At 55.9% G+C, this 22,500-nt stretch overlaps 1 protein-coding gene across 1 annotated transcript in view; it reads right to left on the bottom strand.

The window, feature by feature from the left end:
• The window catches only part of LOC119090157 (neuroglian-like), a 51,388-nt gene that overhangs the window by 15,262 nt on the left and 13,626 nt on the right, over nucleotides 1–22,500 (bottom strand). The window contains 2 exon segments of the mRNA XM_037212948.1: nucleotides 15,924–16,053; nucleotides 20,180–20,264. Coding sequence (XP_037068843.1) covers nucleotides 15,924–16,053; nucleotides 20,180–20,249 — 200 coding nt within the window. The 5' untranslated portion in view covers nucleotides 20,250–20,264.

The following is a 22,500-nucleotide window of genomic DNA, read 5'->3' as shown; positions in this document are numbered from 1 at the left end:
GACGGAGCGAGGCGACCGGCCATACAGCGCCCACAGACGGAGCGAGGGTGACCGGTCATACAGCGCCCACAGACGGAGCGAGGTGACCGGTCATACAGCGCCCACAGACGGAGCGAGGTGACCGACAGACTGTCAGAGGGCCAGACGGCGATACGCAGGGGTCGAGAGCGACCGGCAACAATACGGTCCCCGAGATCAGCGCGGAGCTACAACCGCCGCAGTTCACTCACCATCCCAACCCAACGGACACGAAATCCGACCCACATTCACGGCCTGTCCGGGAATGTGTGCATAACAAATAGCTCACAATTAGAGCATGCACTAACCGAACAGAACGAGACGAATAAACATCATACTTTTAACCATGGGTGGAGCCGCAGGCAGACAAAGCAGGTGAAACACGGCACGCACCAATTTCAAGCGCCAATGTTCCGCGCACCATGTCGCGTAGTACGGTGTCGCACCCGAGGTCAAATTACACCCTCCGCCGATGTCTCCAGGAGCGCTGATCCAATTCCTATGGGAAACGGCGATTGGCTTGACAAAAGTAGGGAACAAAACATGGCCTCGTATATAGCTTAACTCACATTGAACCACAGTTGTTCAATATACGCTGCATGGCTCTCGCACACGTTGAGATCGTGGCATCTAGTGTTGTCATCATCGTGTAGTAGCAACACCGCTTGCCGGAGAAGGCAGCCGCTGCGGCTGTTCACCAAGCCAATCCCACGAGCGGGACGCGCCACGCGGACGAGGGCGACACGCTCGCCCGCTCCCCGGTCATCTGGACGCCGTGCAAGAGAAGCAGAAGACGCCATCATCCGCAGCCTTAGCTTCCGCTTCTTCTGCGCGCGGCCCCGTCACACCGGCAGCCGGCGTCACGTGACACCAGCAGCGGGAGCGGCTCCCGTCACCCACACCTCGTCTGATGCCGCGGCAGTTGCGGCTGCTGTCGCTGTCGCCGCGGTTTAGGGCGCGTCGAGATCTCCTCGCAAGTGCTGCGGAGGGCGGTTCTCGCGCGCCCGCCAACCGCCGCCTCGGGTGCTCAACACGGTGTACGCGACGCCTCTGTGCCCGGGTCGGGCTGTCGGCTCGAGGCGTTCCAGCACGTGGCGGGCCCATTCTCTTCGAGGATCAGCTGACTGTTTGGTCACCCAGCGGGTACACAATGCAGCCATGTCCCTGGCTCAGGTTCTAGCATTAGCATTGGTCGCAGAGCACTAGCTGGCAATCGTCAATGCGCTTCTTTACACGACATACCAACCTGCAACAAAGGTTGCGAACGGGCCGATCTCGCTCTGCCGGGGCAGTATTCCATTTGCAATGAGCAGTTATTAAGTCTCATGGCCTTTCTAAGTAGCCAAGACCTTGCATCTCCCAGGCTTGATCGACCGCCGCCGAAGAGGCAAATCACCACAAAATTCACATGTGCAAACTGCGCTTAAACCGCGTTTTCCCACGCTGAACATGGCGAAGCCCCATGTGCCGTGAGAAATCTTTCATCAATACCTTTGCAAAACCTTGGCCATATACAAGTCGATGACACCGCAGAGCCGTCCGATGCTGCCGCGAGGTGCAGACGGCGGGGACGCCCCGAAGCCCCGGGAGAACACCCAAGCCGATAGCGCAGATAAGCCGACCCCTCAACGGGTCATGTCCGTGTCAGTTCCAAGCCCTTGCCGGTCTTTCCAAAAGCGCGCTGGACCACTACGATACGGTGATTCACATCGGCCTGGGGATTGCCGGTGAAACTATGATGACTCGAAGGCGTTTTGCGTGCCGCCTGCTCCCGACTGCTCAATTAGTCTCAGGCGACCTCATTCTCGCTAAATGCCTATGCCAGTTCGACGGCGCCATAGGCCGCGGCATCAACTTCACGGATACATGTGGGAATCTGGACGCTGTCCTGTAACACATGCACGACGCTGGTCTGACAATGCAGTTGTCGAATGCCTATTGTGCAAGGTCCCATTTTTGGAACATGCGTCATCCAGCGCGAGTCCGGCGCCACACCTACAGAAGCCCCGGGTGCGCATCCCGGTTTCGTTCGACGAGGGTGAGGGTAAACTTATGTTTGAATGTGATACGTCCAGCTCAGGGCCGGGCGCCGTTTGGCTTCCCATGACTTTGGCGGGATAAACCGCCACCTATTTGTTATCGCCAGTTTAAGCAGCAGCACGGATCGGCCCCGGGCGCAGCCGACGCGCCGAGCCGCGAAATGGCGCGGATGCCCGACGCTGCGACACAGGCCGGCGCAGACGTCCGAGACGTCTGACGCTGCGACACAGGCTGGCGCAGACGTCCGACGCTGCGACACAGACTGGCGCAGACGCCCGACGCTGCGACACAGGCCGGCGCAGACGTCCGACGCTGCGACACAGGCCGGCGCAGACGTCCGAGACGAACGAGATGTCCTACGCGGCGACAAAGACCGGCGCACACTCCGACGCTGCGACACAGGCCGACGCAGACGTCCAAGACGTTCGGCGCTGCGACACAGGCCGGCGTGCGCTTCGACGCTGCGACACAAGCCGAGCCGGAGACCCACGCGTTCGGCGCCGCCGGCAGCGCCCTCCATGGTCGCACAGCTTCGTTGGCGCGGCGCAGCGCGCTGCACCAGCCAGATCTCAACAGACGGGGCACTTGTCTCGGCACAGCCTTGTTTGTGGCGGCAGCCGTAGCGCGACAGCTGCAACGCGACGCGCCGTGGCTTCGCCAAGATTGCCCCTCCGCCCACTCAATGGCGTGAAGTTCCGCGCGTGTCGCGTCCGTCTTGAATCGAACGATGAGCTCCAAGCTGGTATGCCACGTGGCCAACGTTCTCCGTCTCTGCATCGCTGCATGACGGCAGTCCACAAAGGTGACCATTTTGTGCCGGAGAAGCTCCTGGTTGGAGCGGTCTCCGCTCCTTTTGGCTGCATGTGAAAGCCGACGTGGGCCACTTCCGCCGGCAGTGCCGCCGCCGTGAAGGTGGGAACGCTGCTGTGCCGGTCCCCTAGAGCCACGATCGGTCGCCTGTTTGCACCCCGACCGCTCGGAGCCGTCGCCACGGGTTTAGATATCCTCACCAGTCTCGCCTCCAGCGTCGCTGTTTGGTCGAAGCCTCCCCTCTGAAGGAGCCATCACAATCGCTTCAAAATCGGGACAAAAATCATGAGGAGCAGAATCTGATCTCATTGATGCCTGCGCCCTCCCTGCCTCCCCCTCGCACGGAACGAAATAAACCCAGACAAATACAGCGCACCACAACCGAGCTTCAGCCGTCATTTGAAGCAAATAAAAATCCAATATCAGAGTTACGCTTGATCTATCAAACGAGCTAAAGTGGATATCAACATATTTCACGATCGTGGGCCGTCGCTATTAATTTCGACAGTTAAGTCACCCACATATACGTCGTTTAAATTCCAGTTGCAATTGCAACAATTTAAAATTAAATTGTTTTTTCCTTTTCGTCTTTTTAATGCTTTAAGTGCATCCGATCATCCCCTATGCTCAATGTTTGCTGACAATATCATCTCATATAGACGCTTCCCGAGCATCGCGCCTCGTTGAAAATGCTCAGTTATTATTCCACGTTCACACAAGTCACCCGATCTGTTGAAGTTATCTTCCATAGATGGGAACACGCTGCGCGACAAAGTTCGGCTTGATTTGCACCATACACGAAATCATTAGAACCTTGGCCATCCGGCTATTTATCCTTCCGATCTTCGCACCTGAGCTCACCCATGGTTCGAGACCCGGCCTGATTTGCACGCGAACTGAATGCGTCAGGTATGCGTTGATTTCCTGCATTCAACCTACAGCAATGATTTACACGTGATGCGTCAGACATAACTTCCCAATAAGGTGTGCCAGACAGCCCGACTTGCATCAAACACGCGCGTATCGGGGTCACTTTGCTCATCAGTTTGTTAACCTGATGCCAAAGGCGCGCTCCATCGGACGACGCGGTTTAATTTGGACGAACACGGCACATATGCAGACATACTTTACGAGCGCCGACATTCTCACCGTCGACCGTTAGCGTTCATATAAGTCGAGCACCGTTACGCTTTGCTCTTGGGCTTATCGTCGTAGCGAGCAAACAAAGCGTGGCGTTGGTCCAAACCCGCGCTGCAGTGGTACAACCCCCGTTCCCACCCGTGCTCGGGAAGTGTATGCAACGTGTTCGGTCCTTCACCGCGTATGACTCAGTGATCCCCACGTCCAAGGATGCGGTTCGAAAACCGGTGCGCCGACGACGCCGTGGTGGTATCACACCGCACGCTCTTAGCATGCTGTTCCGACACCGATGCCAAAAACGTCTACAAAGGAAAAAATCAGAGGCCAGGTTAGAAATATTCCATCACACATTCCCCGCATTTCAGCATTCTACACAAGCCGGTTCATATCCGGTGAGTCACATGCCACGTGCGAGCCTAAAACTCTTATGCAATCAAGTCCTTAACGTAAGTTGTTCAGTGCATTTACGACGAACGTCATTCACGCAGATAAGACAGTAGTAATAGCCTTATTCCTCGGAGAGCAGCCAGGAGAATGGAGATATAGATGGACTGATATTTCGGCAACATACCGTCATCGAAACCATAGTAGCAGAAGTGCATCAGGAGTGTAAGTGTAATGCAAGTGCAACGCAATCCTATATACGTCATACTACGCAAGTCCTTAGCAGCCTAACTTAGTGTACTAACATCAGCTCGGCTCATCTCTTTCATGGTGAAGCCGTTGTAGTGTAACAGACAAGTAGCCATACACATACACAAGTACGCATGCATTCACTCACCATTCATTCAATCCTACGCAAATGCATACACTCCAGCGTAATACACACATGCGTACATACGTACATGCATGCATACACATATCGACACATACACACGAAGGGCAGGCATTTCGATTTCAATATCACAGCAGACTAGTCCACGTCAACTAGCGAGCCGCTTCCGCCGCGGTAACCACCACCGTCCTGTCCTCGCCCGCAGCAAGCTCCGGCCCCTGCGAACTCAGGGCGCGTGACAGAAACGGGCGAGTGGCGCACGGAGATCGCGCGGGACATAACCACGTACAAAAACACATAGAAAAAGAGAGAGAAGCCATTCCTGATGCTGAACTTGTTAAAGCCGATGCTTAACATTACACGTATGGAAAAGACAGCAGATATTCCGAGCCTTCAGAACGCCATAGCTCGACGGGACGTATGGGCATGGGCACACGGGTACCGTAAGCACGTATGGGTGATAGTCATGTAGCCTCGTACGCGTCGCATGGCTTTGCACTGAAACTACGCCAACTGGAAACAAGCCAACTCATCTCACGGAGATCCTTCGTATCCAGTCAGCACCGATCTTCAGAAAACAACATGGCCATTCACCATGCGATACACTAAATTTATAGCCTGCGATTGCCACGGAACTCTCTCTCCCAGCAGGCATCAAACCACTCGGGGGGGGGGGGGGGGGGCATCGTCGAGCAGATCAGATGCCACGGCTCTGCTTGCCACTCATATACCAACAAAAAACCTAGCCTTACTCGACGCTGAACAACACAACAGCGCGGCCAACGGGGGAAGAACTGGGGTCAAGCGACAAGCTTCAAAAACATGCGCCAGGAAAGGCTGCAGCAAGGCGCTGACAATGCCGCTCTGCGATTTCCCCAGATTGCAGACGCCTTCAGGCGGAAAACGTACATCACAGGAAATCACGGCAAGCGCAGTAGCTATGCTTTGAAAGCCACGAACAACACGAGATTGACGCAGTTTTCTGGGGAGGAAACACGACCCTCGACCAGCTTCAGTACATTCGCCAGATACTGCATGACAACGCGCCGTGAATATGTTTACGTGTTTTCATGGACTATCAGATTTTCCACACTATCTGGTAAAGGATGTCGCCAGGCTGCAAAACGACCAGAGAACTCCGTCCCTGCAGCTGGAGTAGCCGAAAAACTCGTCCCCCACCTGCACGAAGTAAGACCGGAGATTGTCATTTCCCACGAAGTCAAAAGTGGCATGTGTTCGGCACGCAACCAACGTCGCCAAGGACAAGAGCGGTCCACGTCGATTTGATTGGATGCCGCATCCGCGGGCGTCACCAGCAAGCTGTTGCATCCATGTCACGGTGCAAAGTGGATGGGCTTTCGCTTCAGATGTGCGACCGTGGTGACCGTGACTGGGCTGCTGGGTGCGATGCGGCAGTGGCCGTTCCGTGAGCCCCGCTAGCGGTTCGATAACAACTCTGGCGGCTCGATAACTCCTAGCGCCAACTCGCCAAGATGTCCAGGCAACATCGCTACGTTAAAAGTTATGTCGGGCTGCGTCAAAGTTATAGTTGTCACATTTCGCGACCTTCATATCAATTCCCTTTTCTTGAAACTCTCTTTCGACACATCCTTCCAAGACCGATCTTTGCCCTGCTTCTTTGCGTGTTGTAAGAACAATTTGATGCGAAACCATCATTCGTCTTGCATAAGTATCCTTATTTTGTATGTTCCTATAAGAACTGAAAAGCAGGGCTTTGGGGCTCACAGACGGGTTTAGGACACAGCCTCGGCAGATCGTACTACACTTTCAATGCGTCGGATTCAGACTTGGTTTCGATTGAGCCGTGGAAGGCGATCAGAATCGGACCCAAGTAATCCGTATTCGGGACTCCGACTTCATCTTGAAGGGAATACTTCATATTGCTATGGGGTTTTGAACTGAAAAGCTACCCTGAAGACCATTCGGCGCAGTTCACAGCCCTGCCCTTCTTTAGACCTAAACACCTCTAGTTTCTGAGTTATACGTCCGCGAAGACGTGCACACTTTTACGGGAGAGTATTTCGATATCACCCAGGCATCCATGACGTCAAGGTCATTCAGATCCTGCCATTCCATAAGCTATGCGGCGATCGAGGCCAAGGAAAATACCATTGTTGGGTCGTCTATAACTGACGTTCGTGAGCACAATTTCCAGAATATATCTGTCGTCAATTGGCTCTCAGTCAACGTTGTGCAAGGTACGACAACGTGATCAAACAATGACGCATTGGCGAGCGTATTTAGTTAAAGAGAAATTGTGTTTTTAAGACAGTCTTTTCCACTTAAAAGTATAACATTAGTAATACGTGAGCTTATTTCATCATATCCAATGTATGACATTCCCTTTAAGAAGAGCTCGGTCTGGTTTTTTTTAGCCATACATATAAATAACTTCACGCTATGCGCACAAAAATGTCCATTAATTTTACAGGGCAAGTACTGGAGTCTTAGAAATGCACAAAAAACAATCTGTAAAAATGGGTATATTTTACGACGCCGGCCCGCCTGCTGCCAAGGCCCATACCACCCTCAGTACAGTGCGCATGTGCAGCAATGACGGGTCAAACATACTTCAAGAACAATAGTAAAAATCACGACACAATTGACTACACAAACCAAGAGATACATAAAGTGAGCATCTCTGGAGAGATCACAGCGTGGATTGGGCCAGGTAGGAACACGAGAAGCAACTCTTCATGGCCCGACAAATCTGACCCGGCACGAGCCCGTAGACTTTTGACTATGGTGTGGGCCAGATTCGGCGGGCTTTCCGGGCTAATGAGCGAACTTCGGCATCTTTCTGGCCCTTACGCTTACAAACTTGTCCAAGCGTGGCCCCACTTCGCCCCCTCTTCCGACTAGCTTCACTTCATTCGTACTCGTTCTTCACTCGTATGGCCGTCGGCGTCGACCGTGGCGGTGCTGGTGCCGGCGAGGCGGCCCGCGGCGGCCGTACCGACGCCGGCGACGGCCGTGCTGGCGCCGGCGCGGCGCCACTCCCGGCTCCTCCTTGGCGCGGTGCGTGCTGCGGCGCCGCTGCACGCATGCGCAGGCGGTGTTGACCCGCACGCTTCTGTCGCCGACGCGCACGGTCTGCGCCAGCTGCTGACAGTAGCTCCGCGGCGAGCAGCCGCGGCAGCGCCGACCCGGCCGCAGACACGTGTGGCTGGTGAACTTCACACCGCCCACTGCGCCCACCACGGACGTCCTGTACGGACACGCGGCGCCGACGCTCCGCTCCGTCGCGCCGACCACCGTCCGTCCCGGCTCCGGGCCCGCCACTGGCGCCGACACAGCGGCGGCGCCGGTCGGACGCCGCTTCGTAGCACACGCGGCCACCGCCGCCAGCGGCAAGACAAGGTGCAGTGCCAGGCGTCCGACAGCCATCGCGCCGCGCATGCCGGCCAGCAGAGACTGGACGACAATGAGTCGCTGACGCGGACCACGCGCCTATATCTCCGGCCGGCCACGTATGACGTCAGCGCACCCGTTCGACGGCCGCCTGCCCGCATCTGTGACGCCTTACGCTCAGCCGGGAACCACCGGCGTCGCGCGGCGTCCCCGGCAACGGCACACACCGGGACGTATGCGTCACGCGCGGCCGTCGCTACGCTACCAAACGCGAGGACCGGGTGAAGGCGCAAGACCATCACGGGACTGTGTGCTAAGCCAAATGCCGTTAGGCGCTCGTGTTGTGGCCCTTTCTTGTAGTGGTCTCGCATATTTATCCGTGTGCTTAAGGTGCTTACTCATATTCACACACTCGGTTACCGTGTTGGTCTTAAATCATTCAGGGGCGGATCTAGCCTGGATATTTTTTTTTGGGGGGGGGGGAAACCGTTCGTTGCCACCTGGCTGGTGTGGGATCCGAGGTCCAGTGCATGGTGCCTCTCGCGAGTACCTAGTAGGGACACCATTCAAGCACCGAAATGCTTTTGAATCTTCCATATACAGTATGCATGTTTACAAAGCTCGTAACCCTCATTTTGAGGTATTATTTTGCTGATATGTATTTGCTATTATGTAGGCTGTTATTTTGAGGTACATCTTTTGAGGTAAGTAGACGAAACTTTTATGAAGTTCTCGGAATTTTTTGGGGGGGGGCCAAAACATACTCTCAGAAGTTTTTAAGGGGGCATGGTCCCGTGCCCCCCCCCCCTAGGATCCGCCCTATGAAATAATTAGACTACACGTCTTATTTTCGTATTAACTAGGAAGAATGAATATCTTCCTGTATCATGTAGCACGAGACGTAATTCGTGTTGAAATCTTGCGTAGCTTCCACAACATCGATTGAGAGCTAATTGACGGCCATTTTACCAGGAAATCGTGCTCACGAGCGCCAGATATGAACGACTCGACACAAATATTGCTTGACATTGAACGCCGCATAGCCAGTGAAATGGCAGAACTTAAGTGACGTCACTATAGCGTCATGAATGCCTGGGTGACCTTGAAATGGTCCGCACGAAATACTCCGCACATCTTTGCGGGCATGTGGCTCAGAAGCTAGATGGTTTATGGCCTTAAGGAGGACGGGGTTGTGCGCCGCAATGAATGATCAAAATGGCTTTTTAAGTTCAAAACACCACGCAAATGTGGAACACTCCCTCCAAATCAAGCAATGAAACACTGGAATCTGCGCCGAATGGGACGCTTCCGCCGCGCTGTGGCGACGGAGGCGGCCGCGGCCGGACCAATAGCCGGACTCGGTTCCACGCCGCCCACGAACTGCCGGCGTCGCGCAGCGTCCCTAGCAACGGGGCCGCATACAGAAGCAGGTGCGTCAGACTACCTGCGCGAGCCCCAGCCCCGCAATGCGTCTTGAAGACCGCTTCCGGGAAATTGCTCAAGCTATGCCAATAGAGGACTCGCACCTTTGACGACGGCAGTTTTAACGCGCCGATTTAGGCGCTGCAGGGTATTCACGACACATCACAGCCTCGAGGGAGCCTTGAAGGTTGTAACATAAATGCGCCAGAAGTAAGCGCTTCCAAACTGCAGCTGCCAGACATCAGTCGGCTGTAGTGAGCGAGGAACGCATTGCGCATCGTTGCGCAAGACGGGCGCACGTCCGAGGTCTGCCTCCGGTCTCCCACAAATCCCCAAGACGTGCGATCGGTCGACCGCATTACCAAACAATGAGTAACCGCCGTCTGCTCGGCAGCAACAGGTCGAGCCCCTCTCCCCCTCCCCTCCCCCTCCAGCCGTCGCCGTTGCAGACGGCGATCAGCCGATATCGGGGGCCACCTGCCCATGTCAGTCTGCCCACAGCCGCCCGCCGAACGGCTGATCGCCCAAGCCACTAGCCGTCGACGTCCGTGACAGCAGAGCAGCACATCCGGCGCCACCGACAGCCACGGGTGTCTGTCACAGCTGATGCCGATACAACAAAGGCGTTAATTTCATCGGAATTTCAGACGCGACGCAGGCACGACACAAGAGGGAGAACCGCAGATGCCGACACAGCCGGTGGCCGTTCACAGTCGGGGAGCGCCGACGGCCGGAGGTCGGCCCGTCGCGAGCGCTGTCCGGGCGCTCGGCCTCGCGCTCCGCCAGGGAGTCTGACCGACCTTTCCCCAAGTGTCTCCGAAACGCCTCCAGTCAATCTTTCCCCACTATTTGGGAGATAATGAAACCGCTTGAGGACGTTGCATCGCCGCAGTGAGCACCCCGCGTAGATACTGGTATCTTGGCCGGCTCGCTTGCCTGCTTGCTTAGTCATGCAACGAGCCGAGGGATGCGACGCCGCATTTCTCAGCCGGGCGATATCCTGGCGCGCAGCTCCGTCACGGCCCGTCACGGCCCGTCACGGCCCGAAGCGGAACCATAAAAATCCATCGCAAGGGCTACAATCATACTTCAAGTCAGCATACAATACTCAAAAGAAGAATTGAAAGTCATGTCAAGTCATGAAAAGGTGAAATCCACACAAGGCGGGGGGGGGGGGGGGGGGGGGGGGGGCTGATGGCGAGTGCACGTGGCGTATCAAGATTGCACGTAGTACGCTCAATGCCAATCGTAAGCCCCACTCTGCACCGAGTGGGCCGCCGTGCCCCGGCCCCCCCGGACGCGCTAGTATGACGCGACGGGACCCGGGAGCGCCCAACCAACAGGGGGCGGACGGCGCCGGCGCCCTGCTGACTGCACGCCGCCGTACACACTCTGAGACAGGCACCCTAGACTGAGAACTCCAGACCGAGTGCTCCAGTCCTGGACTGAGTGCTCCAGGTGTCGAAGATACGACGTCTTTCCTTAAAGCGTTACGCCAAGCTCAGTCGACGCGGCTAGTGACCTCGTATGCCGTCCGAAAGCAGCAACGTGTATGTTGCATGCTGGGCGAACCGCGTTACCTAGGTACATCGAGCATCTCAAAAAACCGGTGCATTATATACAGCAAAATTTCAAGTTCTAAGACAACAGTCTAAAACGGGCTTTACAGCGATACCACAGTCAGGGCAAGGCAACAGTCGCTTGGGCCACACTGCTGTGTATTTGGGAGCGAGTTTCACGACGACAGATACCGCAGACGCTCTTCTTTAGGATGGAAGTCATGGGCGTGGCCTCGGCATTGCTTCGCTCCAACTCATTGGTGTCGTCGTCACTGGGGCCTTACGACGCACTCAGCCGCTGGGGCTACATGGCGTCGCCCGTCTCTCGCCCTGGCAGGAAGGGCGACACCGCGGGGAACCGAACTCCGTACCCCTGGTTTCCCGCATATGCATCTTAACCACACCCCATTACTGCTGCTGACCGCATCATTGACGCACGCGCTGGAATCCACGGGTCCCGAAAGACTTCCCGGCGGTGTACCCGGCGGCAGCGGGCTGTCCCGGCCGGCGCCACGACAACGCGGGGATCGAGAGCACCGCACCAGGCGTGAGTGCCCGCTTCCGGCGCGCGCGTCCCGCGATAGCGGCGCCGCACGCTCGCCGCGACCTCCCAGCCTGGACAACTACATGGATACTGGGGGGTCCGAGGCGGCCGAACAGCCCCCTCCAAATGGCTGTGACACACGCGAGCGGGGCGTAGTGGCCTCCTTTCGCGTCGCGATTCGTGCTACATGTGTCACCACGAAAGCAGGCACCAGGCAACAAATGTCTAGAAAAGCTGATGGCTTACTTTCCAGAGGAATTTAATCCGCTGTCTCGCAGGGTAGGCTGAGGACCGCACTGACGCTTGGCATAGGCCAACACATAATTACGCTCGGCCACCGAGCCGATGTTGCTGAAGGTTTGTTGCACACCAGGGGTCCATAGGCGACGCCAAGAGCGCGAGGGGGGAGGGGGCGGGGGGCAGATGGGGCAGACGCTTCCCTGACGCACGGCAGGGGAAACACCGTCTTCCCCCAGCTCGCAATTCGGAAAATTCCAGGTACGTGGCGTAACATAGCCCAACCCCCAGAGCAAAGCACAAGGCTACTTATTTCACACGGCCGGCAGCTGTATCACGGCAGCAGCCTCCTGGCTTGATACCAAGCAAAGGCCGCCGGCATGGTTGGATGGTCCCACACATGCATGCGACGAACAAAGCTTGTATCGCTGCGACCCACCGTAGGTCATGACGCAAGGAAAGCCCATGATCTGGCGATTACGGCCGATGAACATTCCTAGCACATCAGCGCGCTCCTGTCCTGACTCCTGCCCTGACTCCTGTCGTGACTCCTGTCCTGACTCCTGCGCTAACCCGGAGGAGGACCGCTTGCCGATCATTTACGGATCGCGAGTACAGGTACCGCTTTTCGCGATTTGGAAAGTTCACCCCGCAGTCAAAATTTGAGAAACCGCCCGCCCCACCCGACAATTCCTTGAAAACAGCTCAGGAATGCGGGCCTTGTTTCTCACCATAGGCAACGGCAAATGTGTAATACATCGGTATAGCTTCAATGCTCGTACAAATGCGCCGCCAGCAAGGCACAGTCATCATCAAATACATCTCTGACTCGTCGTCATCATCATCATCAAATACATCCCTCGCGACACAACTGAGGGCGACACAACTGAGGGCGGCACAACTGAGGGCGGCACCACTGAGGGCGAGACAACTGAGGGCGGCACAACTGAGCCGAGAGGGACTCAGGTAGCTGTGTCTGGTTAGGCAAACTGTCCGGCTCCCCACGGCGCAAAAGGGGCCTTTAACGACACAGGCCACTCAATAACTGGCACAGAGTCCCCAGGTCTCCTTATGAAGCCTCCTGGCCAAAACGGGATAAGAGGACCTTCTGCGGTACTGGGGCCCCTGACTGGTGCAAGGCCCTTTCGCTGTCCTATTGTGGACCTTTGCATTGTTGTCATGCATTTGTTGTCATGCCGTTGTTGTCATGCCATTGTTGCCATGCTATTGTTGGCATGCCTTCTTTCCTTGCCAGAGGGTGCATGACTAACGCAAGTCTCTTTGTCACGCGTGGTCAAGTCGCTGCTCATGTCCCCGTTAGCAACTCGCCCCTGATTGACTCGAGGCCCTTTGCCGACACAAGATCCCCGTCAAGCATCGCGGGCTCCTCATTTCTGCACGATTCTCGACCAATGCAAGAGGCCCTCTGAATGGCACTCGCAGGCTTAAGCTTGCCCCTGTTTAGGCGATGCGCCCCAACACCAACACACAGCCGACATGGGGTACCTCATTATCGTTGGGCCATCGGATGGCGCACACGGGCCTTTGACCGGCATAAGGACTCGGACCTGCGGGGGCGGATTCCCTTACCCCGGTAAGGGCAGGGGTCAGAGCCACTCTATTTTTTTAATCAATATCTTCCTGGCATGCTGTGTAATCATGCTCACATTTCAGTAGTCTCTGCGGCACTTATTACGCTGTTTTTACAACAAGAATTCTGTAGAATGTCTCGTTCCCCTGCTGAAGCGGTTCTGTCATAAACGCTGCACGGCAAATCCACCGCCAGTACGGTCGGCAACCGACCACTGACAATCAGCCGATCACGGGCGGCGGTGAGCGCACCGCGACATTTGCGGTACAAACATCATCGGGATTTGCTCCAAATACCCACGGTCACATACCACCGTGATCAAGATTAAACAAGGAACACATCTCGGCGAGGTTCCCGTTGCTACACTGCATGGTATCGTAATCGTTGACAAGCGGAGACGACACAGTCTCCGTGCCATCAGCCTGCGCTTCCAGACGGGGGTACGTCACTGTCCTGGATCGCCGCGTGGCTGCGCTGACGACAGGACGGGCCCGCGTTATATCATGCTTGTTTCCGCCGATCACAAGCCTAGAGCAAGGACCCCCCCCCCCCCCCCCCCCTCACACACACACACATCTCCCGCTCCACTACCACCACTCTCCAGTCGCCATGTTTATTCCCGCCGACCACCAGCCACAAGCAAGTGACCGTCCACGTCCCGCTCCCTCCACTGCGGCCACTCCCCGCAGTCACTGTTTTGCCCCTCAATTTTTTTTTAAAATCAAATTTTGGTGACACGCTTGGCAGGCCACGTGCCACGTTGGTCAGCACCAATCACGGCCCAGTATTCGCCCTAAGCGTGCCCATAAAGTCACGTCGCCTGTGACGTCACGCGCCGGCTAAAGATGATGCCAGGATTGTTTGTCAGCGCGTCAGCATGGAGAGGAAGCACTACCAGATGAAAAATCCTTCTGACTGAAGCGGGAGTTTGATTTGGCAAGTCTTGCGTTGACGAGTACGTTAGGTGGGGTGGGGGCGCTTGTCTCTGATTTTGGAGAAATGCGACGTAAGATAGATAAGGAGGGAATTGAAAAGCTAAGAGTAGCCATGAAAAGGTGAGTGACAGTGATTGGTGTGGTGTGTGGTTGCGTTGCCCAGTAAATTAATAGCGTTATAAGTCAACATCTAAAATGAGATGACTGAAATTGAAATCAATTGGAAAAAAGGAAGAAGCACTCGACACACGGATGGGATAGATGGTGGACATACCGGAACAGACGCCACACTTCCAAACACCACTTTGTACGTAGTGCGTCATGGTCGCCAGTAAGTCAGTTAATGTGTGGTCTGAAGTAAAAGATAAAAAAGGGAAAGTAAAGTTAAAAAACTTTCCCGTCAGCCCGCACATCGAACGCTCCGTCAGCACGCATGACGTCACGCACTCAAGCTGACAAACCTGCTGACGACAGATCAAACACGGCCTGGATCATTTTGTCGGGGATGAAGGACGAAGGGAGAAACACGGTGACAATCCCTACCCCAACTCTGCCACAATGTCGCACCCTCTAGCGGTGCTGGAAGCACATGAGGGACAGACCATCGCAATCGACTCACGTCTCAGACAACTTTCGGACATTCAGGTACAGATTCGTTTTCCGAAACCGCCAAAATCAAACCAAACAACTTCTCAAGGGAGCAATGGTCGTTTGCCGTTCTTTTTTAAAGGAACACGACGGATGTCATCACACCGTTTTTGTGGAGCCCGGCGACTGCTTAGGCCATGAAAGCGCTCAGGGGCCATGGCGCAACCGGGATTCAAGCCCTCCCCTTCCCCCCCCCCCCCCCCCCTCCCCAACACTCGGGAGTCCGACGCGCTTGCCACTGGCCGCCACCACCGTTAGCTGTTCCAACGTGCGGGTGCGGTGAAGCGCGCAAACTTGCTTCCCCCATTTGGCGTCTCGCAGCGGCCGGCGGCCCAGCCGCTCCCAGCACGGCCGGCGGCCCAGCTGCTCCCAGCACGCCCGCCGACCCAGCCGCTCCCAGCACGGCCGCCGGCCCAGCCGCTCCCAGCACGGCCGGCGGCCCAGGCGCTCCCAGCACGGCCGCCAGCCCAGCCGCTCCCAGCACGGCCGGCGGCCCAGGCGCTCCCAGCACGGCCGGCGGCCCAGCCGCTCCCAGCACGGCCGGCGGCCCAGGCGCTCCCAGCACGGCCGCCGGCCCAGCCGCTCCCAGCACGGCTGCTGACCAGTCGGGCTGACCGCCGGGCCAGCCCGCTGACACGTCCAGCCGGCGCCGGCCGCACAGCGACGCCCTCTCAGCGCCGGACACCCCCCGGGGCCCCAAAACCGGTCCTTCCCGGGCTGCCAAACGGGTCATCGACGCTTGAACGGCTGACGCGGCAGCTGGCGGCTGCGGCGTCCGGCAAGGACAGCAGTGCGCGCGTTGCGCGCAACGCCCGGCAGGCGCGGGACTCACTTGGGAATGGGCTCTCCCTTGGCCTCGCACTCAATGATGAAGGGCCGGTCGTTCTCGTCCTTGCGCTCCGCCACCTGGAACAGCTGCTCGGTGGGCGGCGGCTGCTTGGTGATGAGCGGCGGACTCTGCACTGCGGACGGAGCGAGGGAGGGGCGCCGGTCACACGGAGCGAGGGAGGGGCGCCGCTCACACGGAGCGAGGGAGGGGCGCCCGCTCACACGGAGCGAGAGGGGCGCCAGGTCACACGGAACGAGGGAGGGGCGCCGGTCATACGGAGCTAGGGAGGAGCGCCGGTCACACAGAGCGAGAGGGGCGCCAGGTCACATGGAACGAGGGAGGGGCGCCGGTCATACGGAGCGAGGGAGTGGTGCCGATCACACGGGGCGGGGAAGGGGTGCTATGTCACACGGAGCAAGGGAGGGGTACCGCTCATACGGAGCTAGGGAGGGGCGCCGGTCACACGGAGCTAAGGGGGGGGGGACGTCACACGAAGCGAGGGAGGGGCGCCAGTTCACACGGAGAGAGGGGAGGGGCGCCAGGCCCCACGAAGCGAGGGAGGGGCGCCAGGTCACACGGAGCGAAAGAGGGGCGCCAGGTCACACGGAGCGAAAGAGGCGCTGGTCACACGGAGCGAGGGAGAGGCGCCAGGTCAAACGGAACGAGGGAGGGTGCCAGGTCACACGGAGCGAGGGAAGGCGCCCGGTCACACGGAGCGAGGGAGGGCGCCAGGTCGCATGGGGCGAAAGAGGGGCGCCAGGTCACACGGAGCGAAACAGGCGCTAGGTCTTACAGCGGCTGGGGCCGACAGCAGCGCCGACACGGCCTCCACCACCCCGCTCACGGGCGGGGGTGTGTGGCGCCGCCACTGTTCGACCCAACTGGGGTCAGCCCCCACCAAGAGCCAGCGGACGTTGGGTGTCCGCGCACGCCGCATCCACCCCCACTGTGTGAAATAATGGCACCGATTTTAACATCACTTACGAACATTACCTACTTTAACTATTAGACAAAGGTGAAAAAATGTCTGCAATATGAGGACAAGACATGAGCCTATCCGAGCACAGTGATGCAAGGCACAAGCCAGGCTTCAAAAACGGGAAAATTCGAGGTGGATTTGCGTGAGCGTTTTTCAAATCGTTCCGCGATCCATTTTTAGGAGACACGCCGATGTCGGACAATGGTGTGCAAACACCAACTGCTACGCATCTAAGTGAAATCGTTTTTTTGAATTTCAGGTAGTTTTCAGCATTTCAGTTAGTGCAGACCGCCCCTAAGGTCGCCAAGTGGAGGCTTAACCCCAGGTATGAGAAGACCGAGCAGTGGGCTAGTGCCGCACAACTGGCGGAGTTTCGGTCGCCATCACGTTTGTTGTTTGTGCTTTGTGGTCCGCCTGGTGCGCGCTCATGGCTTTCGTCACGCAGCCTAGGAATCCTGTGAAAACACTTAAGGTTTCAACCTGAAAATCCCCGAAACCCTGAGTGGTTGTTAAGACTAAAGTGAGGCTAAAAAACAGCGTGGTTGGACGTAGATGTCATCCCACATTTGCGTTTGCATGACAGTGGACGGAGGCAGATCTCGAGCGCATGTTCAAAACTGACAATGCATGGACTCATCCAGCCGCGCTCGGGTATTCACCGTTTGACGCCATCCATGCGACGTCATGCCTCGGTCGTTACGCACATGGTGACGTCACACGGGTTACCTCCAGTCCTGTGACGTCACACCCAGGCAGATTTTCCCACCTGTAGCATTACTACGCATACATGCAGTAAATACGAGTAGAAATTGTGATTTAAAGGCAATGCAGTGTTGTGTTGAACTTTCGAACCCTCATTCTAGCGAATGCCAGCATACGCGGGCCCAGAAATAGGTCGCCAAGGCGACGGAGCGCGGTGCATAACGCCGTCGCATCCCGCCCATCACGTGTCTAGATGGCGCTGTCACCGCCAGAAAGGTGGCGCTGGAATCTGAGCCCGTCTGACCAGAACAATGGCGAGCAAATCCTTGCCATCCGCAGAGCCCACCCTCCAGCACACATTCGACACTGTTGGTGGCACATCAGTCGTCAGCTATCCCCAGTCATCCGTGAAGCTGTCTCCAACCACCACCCCTCCATCCCTGGGGAGGCGTATCTACGTGCCGTTGTCCGACGGACGCCCGACAGCAGCACACAATTCGACGATTATCTGATGCCCTGCACCAACTGCGCACTTTTCATACCGGTTAGAACGAGGCAACTAGGCCGGTGACATTTTGCCAGGTTCCTTTTGGCGGCATGCAACTCGTAAGAAAACAAGCCGAATGATTGACACAAACTTGCACCTTATTTTACTTTAACTCAACTAGGATTGGCGAACATGCATTTCAGCTTGAATTTGCGAACTTGGATCGCATTGCAAAGCACAAAACAGCCCAATACAAGTGTGGGACCTCCATGGCCGATCCCAGCAGGCCTATGCAGAATGGGTGCCTTTGGTTGACTGGGCCTTGTACAGCCAACATATGGGTGTTATGACAGCATACCCCACGCTGCTTGCACTCTGCAAGGCTAGTGCTCAATACCTTCCGTACACAATAAATCATGATGTGGGCTTTAAGCGCGCGCTGCGCGAGATTAGTAATCACTGCACGTGACGATAGGAAACGAATCCAGACCACCAAAGCAACAAACAAACAACATATTTAGCTTAAATCTGCAGCCTGAAAATGGCAGCCGAAGCTACATACAGCACTAACACGAATCACGGCTGGCGCCATCAGACCACCGGCCGCTAGCCACACACAGCAGAGATGTTTGCTGGGATTTCACCAACGCGGCGCCACGTGCCGCGGCAGGGCGCTGGCGCTCGCGGCGAGACGGACGAGATTGAGCTGGATCTCATGCATCGAGGTCCACCGGGATTCCGCCGGTCGGAGTGTAATGCATGCCGTATTTCCGCCGGCAAGATGCTATACGCTACCGTCAGACTCACTCCGAAGGCCGTCAGCAACGGCCGGACTTGCGCCAGGTGTGACGCCGCATCAATCGAAGCGATCGACTCAGAATAACTGGAAACCGCATCGAGCTTCGAAACAACTTTACGTTTGGAATGGTGATTCGAATTGGTCGATGATATCAGGCCTCATTTCGACCCTCTTCCCGAATCAAACAAAATGGGAATTCTAAATCACAATATGATCCAAATCAAACCAAATATATGCGGTATAAGCAATGCAATAGAGCAGCATCGCCAGAACTTAAAGATGTTATTGATATCCCAGGGCTGGGGTGTTGCAAGCTTTAGAGCATGTGTGAATTGTCTGCACCATTGTACATTCAACAACACATCCTAGGGCCCCGTTCATGGGTGCGTGAGGAAAGCATTCACGCTCTCCCGAAGTACCAAGTGTTCGTTTTTATATTGAAAATTTGTAGGACGAACAGTTTCAGTACGGCATACATATACGTGAAAGCCTTTACTGTTAATCTTCCTTAAACTGCCGTGCACACCTAAGATATATTTTGATACCGTTTTGTGTTTATCTCCATGCTATGCGACTTGTTGACAACAGATCAAGCACAGTTTCTACCATTTCAAGAAATGCCTTGATCATGACGTCATTGTTTTCCAACTTGCCCACCGTCACTCTGAAGCTCTTGGACATTAGAACCAAATCTAATTCAGAACCCCCCCAGACGCTAGGGGCCCAAATCAGCCTTAAATCTCGACAATATGGACGATTCCAGATCCGATTCTGAATCTGAATAGAAGCAAGCTGAACTCTAGTGGCATTCCACGGACCAGCGTTTTTTTTTTTTTAAATTGAGACAAAGTTAAAGCAGATCTTGTCGAACACGGCTGTAGTCACCTGTGAACTGACGGAAATCTCCAGCCCCCGCCCCCCCCCCCCCCGCATTGGAGAGGGACTTGGTTAAATCTGAGAAGAAGACCGTTTTAGTATATCTTGGGAGCAAGTTAGCGATTTTTCCCTGCTCTGCTCTCCTAACTTATTTTACAAAACTACATTCCGGTTCTAACACGGGTTAATTCCACAGAGCCAAGAGCAAATAGCCCCGATGGAAGAATTTCGCGAGAGTCAATGTTTCAAATGAAACTTGTGATGACAAGCTTGAAAATCTGACCTTGCAGTCGGAATCGGTCCCGCCTAGCCTGCAGCCCCACGTAAGTGCCAATCAAATTTCAACACGAAAGTGCCACTCGCTCCTTACCACCCCCATGAGCTTCCGGCAGCACGCGCACACGCTCAATACTCACGTGCCAACGCCGTACGGAGCGAGGCCAGCAGCAGGGCGGACGCCAGCAGCAGCGAGCGCGTCGACGACATGCTGAGGCCGGCAGGCTGCAACAGCGGACGGGCGTCGTTAGCGGACACAGCACCGGGGCGAGCGTCGTTGGCGGGCACAGCACCGGGACGAGCGTCGTTGGCGGGCACAGCACCGGGACGGGTGTCGCTGGCGGGCACAGCACCGGGACCGGCGTCGTTGGCGGGCACAGCACCGGGACGAGCGTCGTTGGCGGGCACAGCACCGGGACGGGTGTCGCTGGCGGGCACAGCACCGGGACGGGCGTCGTTGGCGGGCACAGGACCGGGACACGCCACCCGACCACACGGCTGGCGACATTCCCCAACTCGAAACAGCAGGGCCAGACTGTCCCGCGTGACACATATCGAAGATACTGCGTCGACGCGCCGAGCGCTGCGGGCTCAGGCGCACGCTACAGCCACGGAAACCGGCATTTGTACACGCGCACGTGTGCGCCTACAGGAAGGCCACCACGGCGCCGACCAGACACCGAGCGCGACGAAATGTAAAAAAAAACCAACAAACAAGAAACAAGCGTACGGGTGGATGCTTCGTGCTCAAAATACCTCTGTGCGCCATAACTGGCGGACGACTATCCACACAATGTAACCGTTTTCTTCTTTTTTCCATCAAGCCTGACGACTGAATCGACATTGGATCCCATCCGATACGCCCAACTTCAACAGCACTAGTGCCGGCACCTCATCGGTACCGCAGCTGTGCCAGTGTGCACGCATGTGTACCGTAGCAGTACCAGTGTGTACGCATGTGTACCGCAGCAGTACCAGTGTGTACGCATTTAGCGCCGTCCTAGACAGCTTGGCATCTGCATTTAGTCACGGCTTGGCTCGCACCGGTACAAACAATATTACCAGCGATTAGTGATTCATTTCATGGTAATATCACCATTGATTATTTATAAATTGGATCATTTAATGAGAGCCGCATGCCACACACCAGTACAGAAGTGCGAGTCAGCCGTAATTTATTTGCAAGCACCTTTGCAACTCACGCGGTCCGCTCACGTGACCTGCGATGAAGGTCAGGAGAGGTCACTGGTCGTCCCCGCGTGTGACGGAACACCGTGCATTAATGCATTACGAACTAGCGCTCCACTGCCGAACTACGGTAGTGCTATCATCACGCACGTGCCCGTTGCGCAAAACTCAAACCCCCTGTTTTATCCATGTACATAATTCCCGCTTATTCTGCTGCATACTCACGTGTTGCTCCATGAGTTACGGGGGTGTTCTACATATAGGTGTGACAGGGCGGCAGCGGAACGGCGACACACTAGACCTTGGGATGGTGCCAGATATTGAAATGTCATGACCTATGAGTCGACTTCCAACGGTGTGGCATCACAATCATTGGTACCGACGGCATGGTTTAAAGTGCGCTACGCTATAATCTCTTTTCTACTATGACCCTATCCAGTTGGAATTAATCCCGCTGGAACTCCATGCGGGGAAGGGGATGCCAGTTCGATTTGAGTTAGCAAAATCTGAAACGAAACTCGTGGCATGAACTAGCTTGTCAGGACGACTATTTCGATAACTTCAGTAGTACGGCACGGAGAGCGAGCCAACCTAAAAACTTTCATCTGGTTAAAACAGATAAATCCTCCGAACCCACGCCTGTTTCAAGGCCGTCACTATCATCTCCAGCATCAGTGGCAGATGCAGGACCTTGACATTTCAGGAAATACAAGCATTTTATGCTGGGCAGACCGTTCACCGTAAACCGTCGCTCTCCCGCATACCTGAAACTTGCGTCCGCCTCTGATCATACCCCAGAGCAGGGTCAATAATGAGGTAAACTCTGGTACCCAACCTATCAGTGCCATGCTCAAACCGTTCAGACATTACTCCTGAAAAATTGCAGGGCGGGGGAAGGGTGGGGATGGGGTGGGGCCCTGCGGCCTCTCGTAGGGCGAAACTGCACCCCCTTCTGCGACATCCGAGCTATGCAAGGATGGCATGACCTCCTTCCCGTCACAGAACAGTCCGTTCAAAACTGTTCACATTCCAGCATGGGCTGTCATCCCTCTTATATCCCTCTCTTTATCCTCGCCAACAGTATTCGTGCATTCTGCGACGAATTTAAGTGATCGACGGAGGCCAACAGCTGGCGCATGAACAACAATACACTGACCTTAACACCTAGTTCAGCGCCGGGACACCATCAGGCACTACCCTGCATAATCCCTACATCCACGCGCCGCGACCCGGTCTTCGCCGCGTGTGGCAAACGGTCATCCACCTGCGACTA

Source organism: Pollicipes pollicipes, unplaced genomic scaffold, assembly GCF_011947565.3.
Source record: "Pollicipes pollicipes isolate AB1234 unplaced genomic scaffold, Ppol_2.1 Scaffold_3087;HRSCAF=3621_pilon_pilon_pilon, whole genome shotgun sequence".
In the NCBI taxonomy this organism is placed as follows: Eukaryota; Metazoa; Arthropoda; class Thecostraca; order Pollicipedomorpha; family Pollicipedidae; genus Pollicipes; species Pollicipes pollicipes.
Note: the sequence above shows the minus strand (reverse complement) of the source record. Positions and strands in the feature narration are given on the sequence as shown.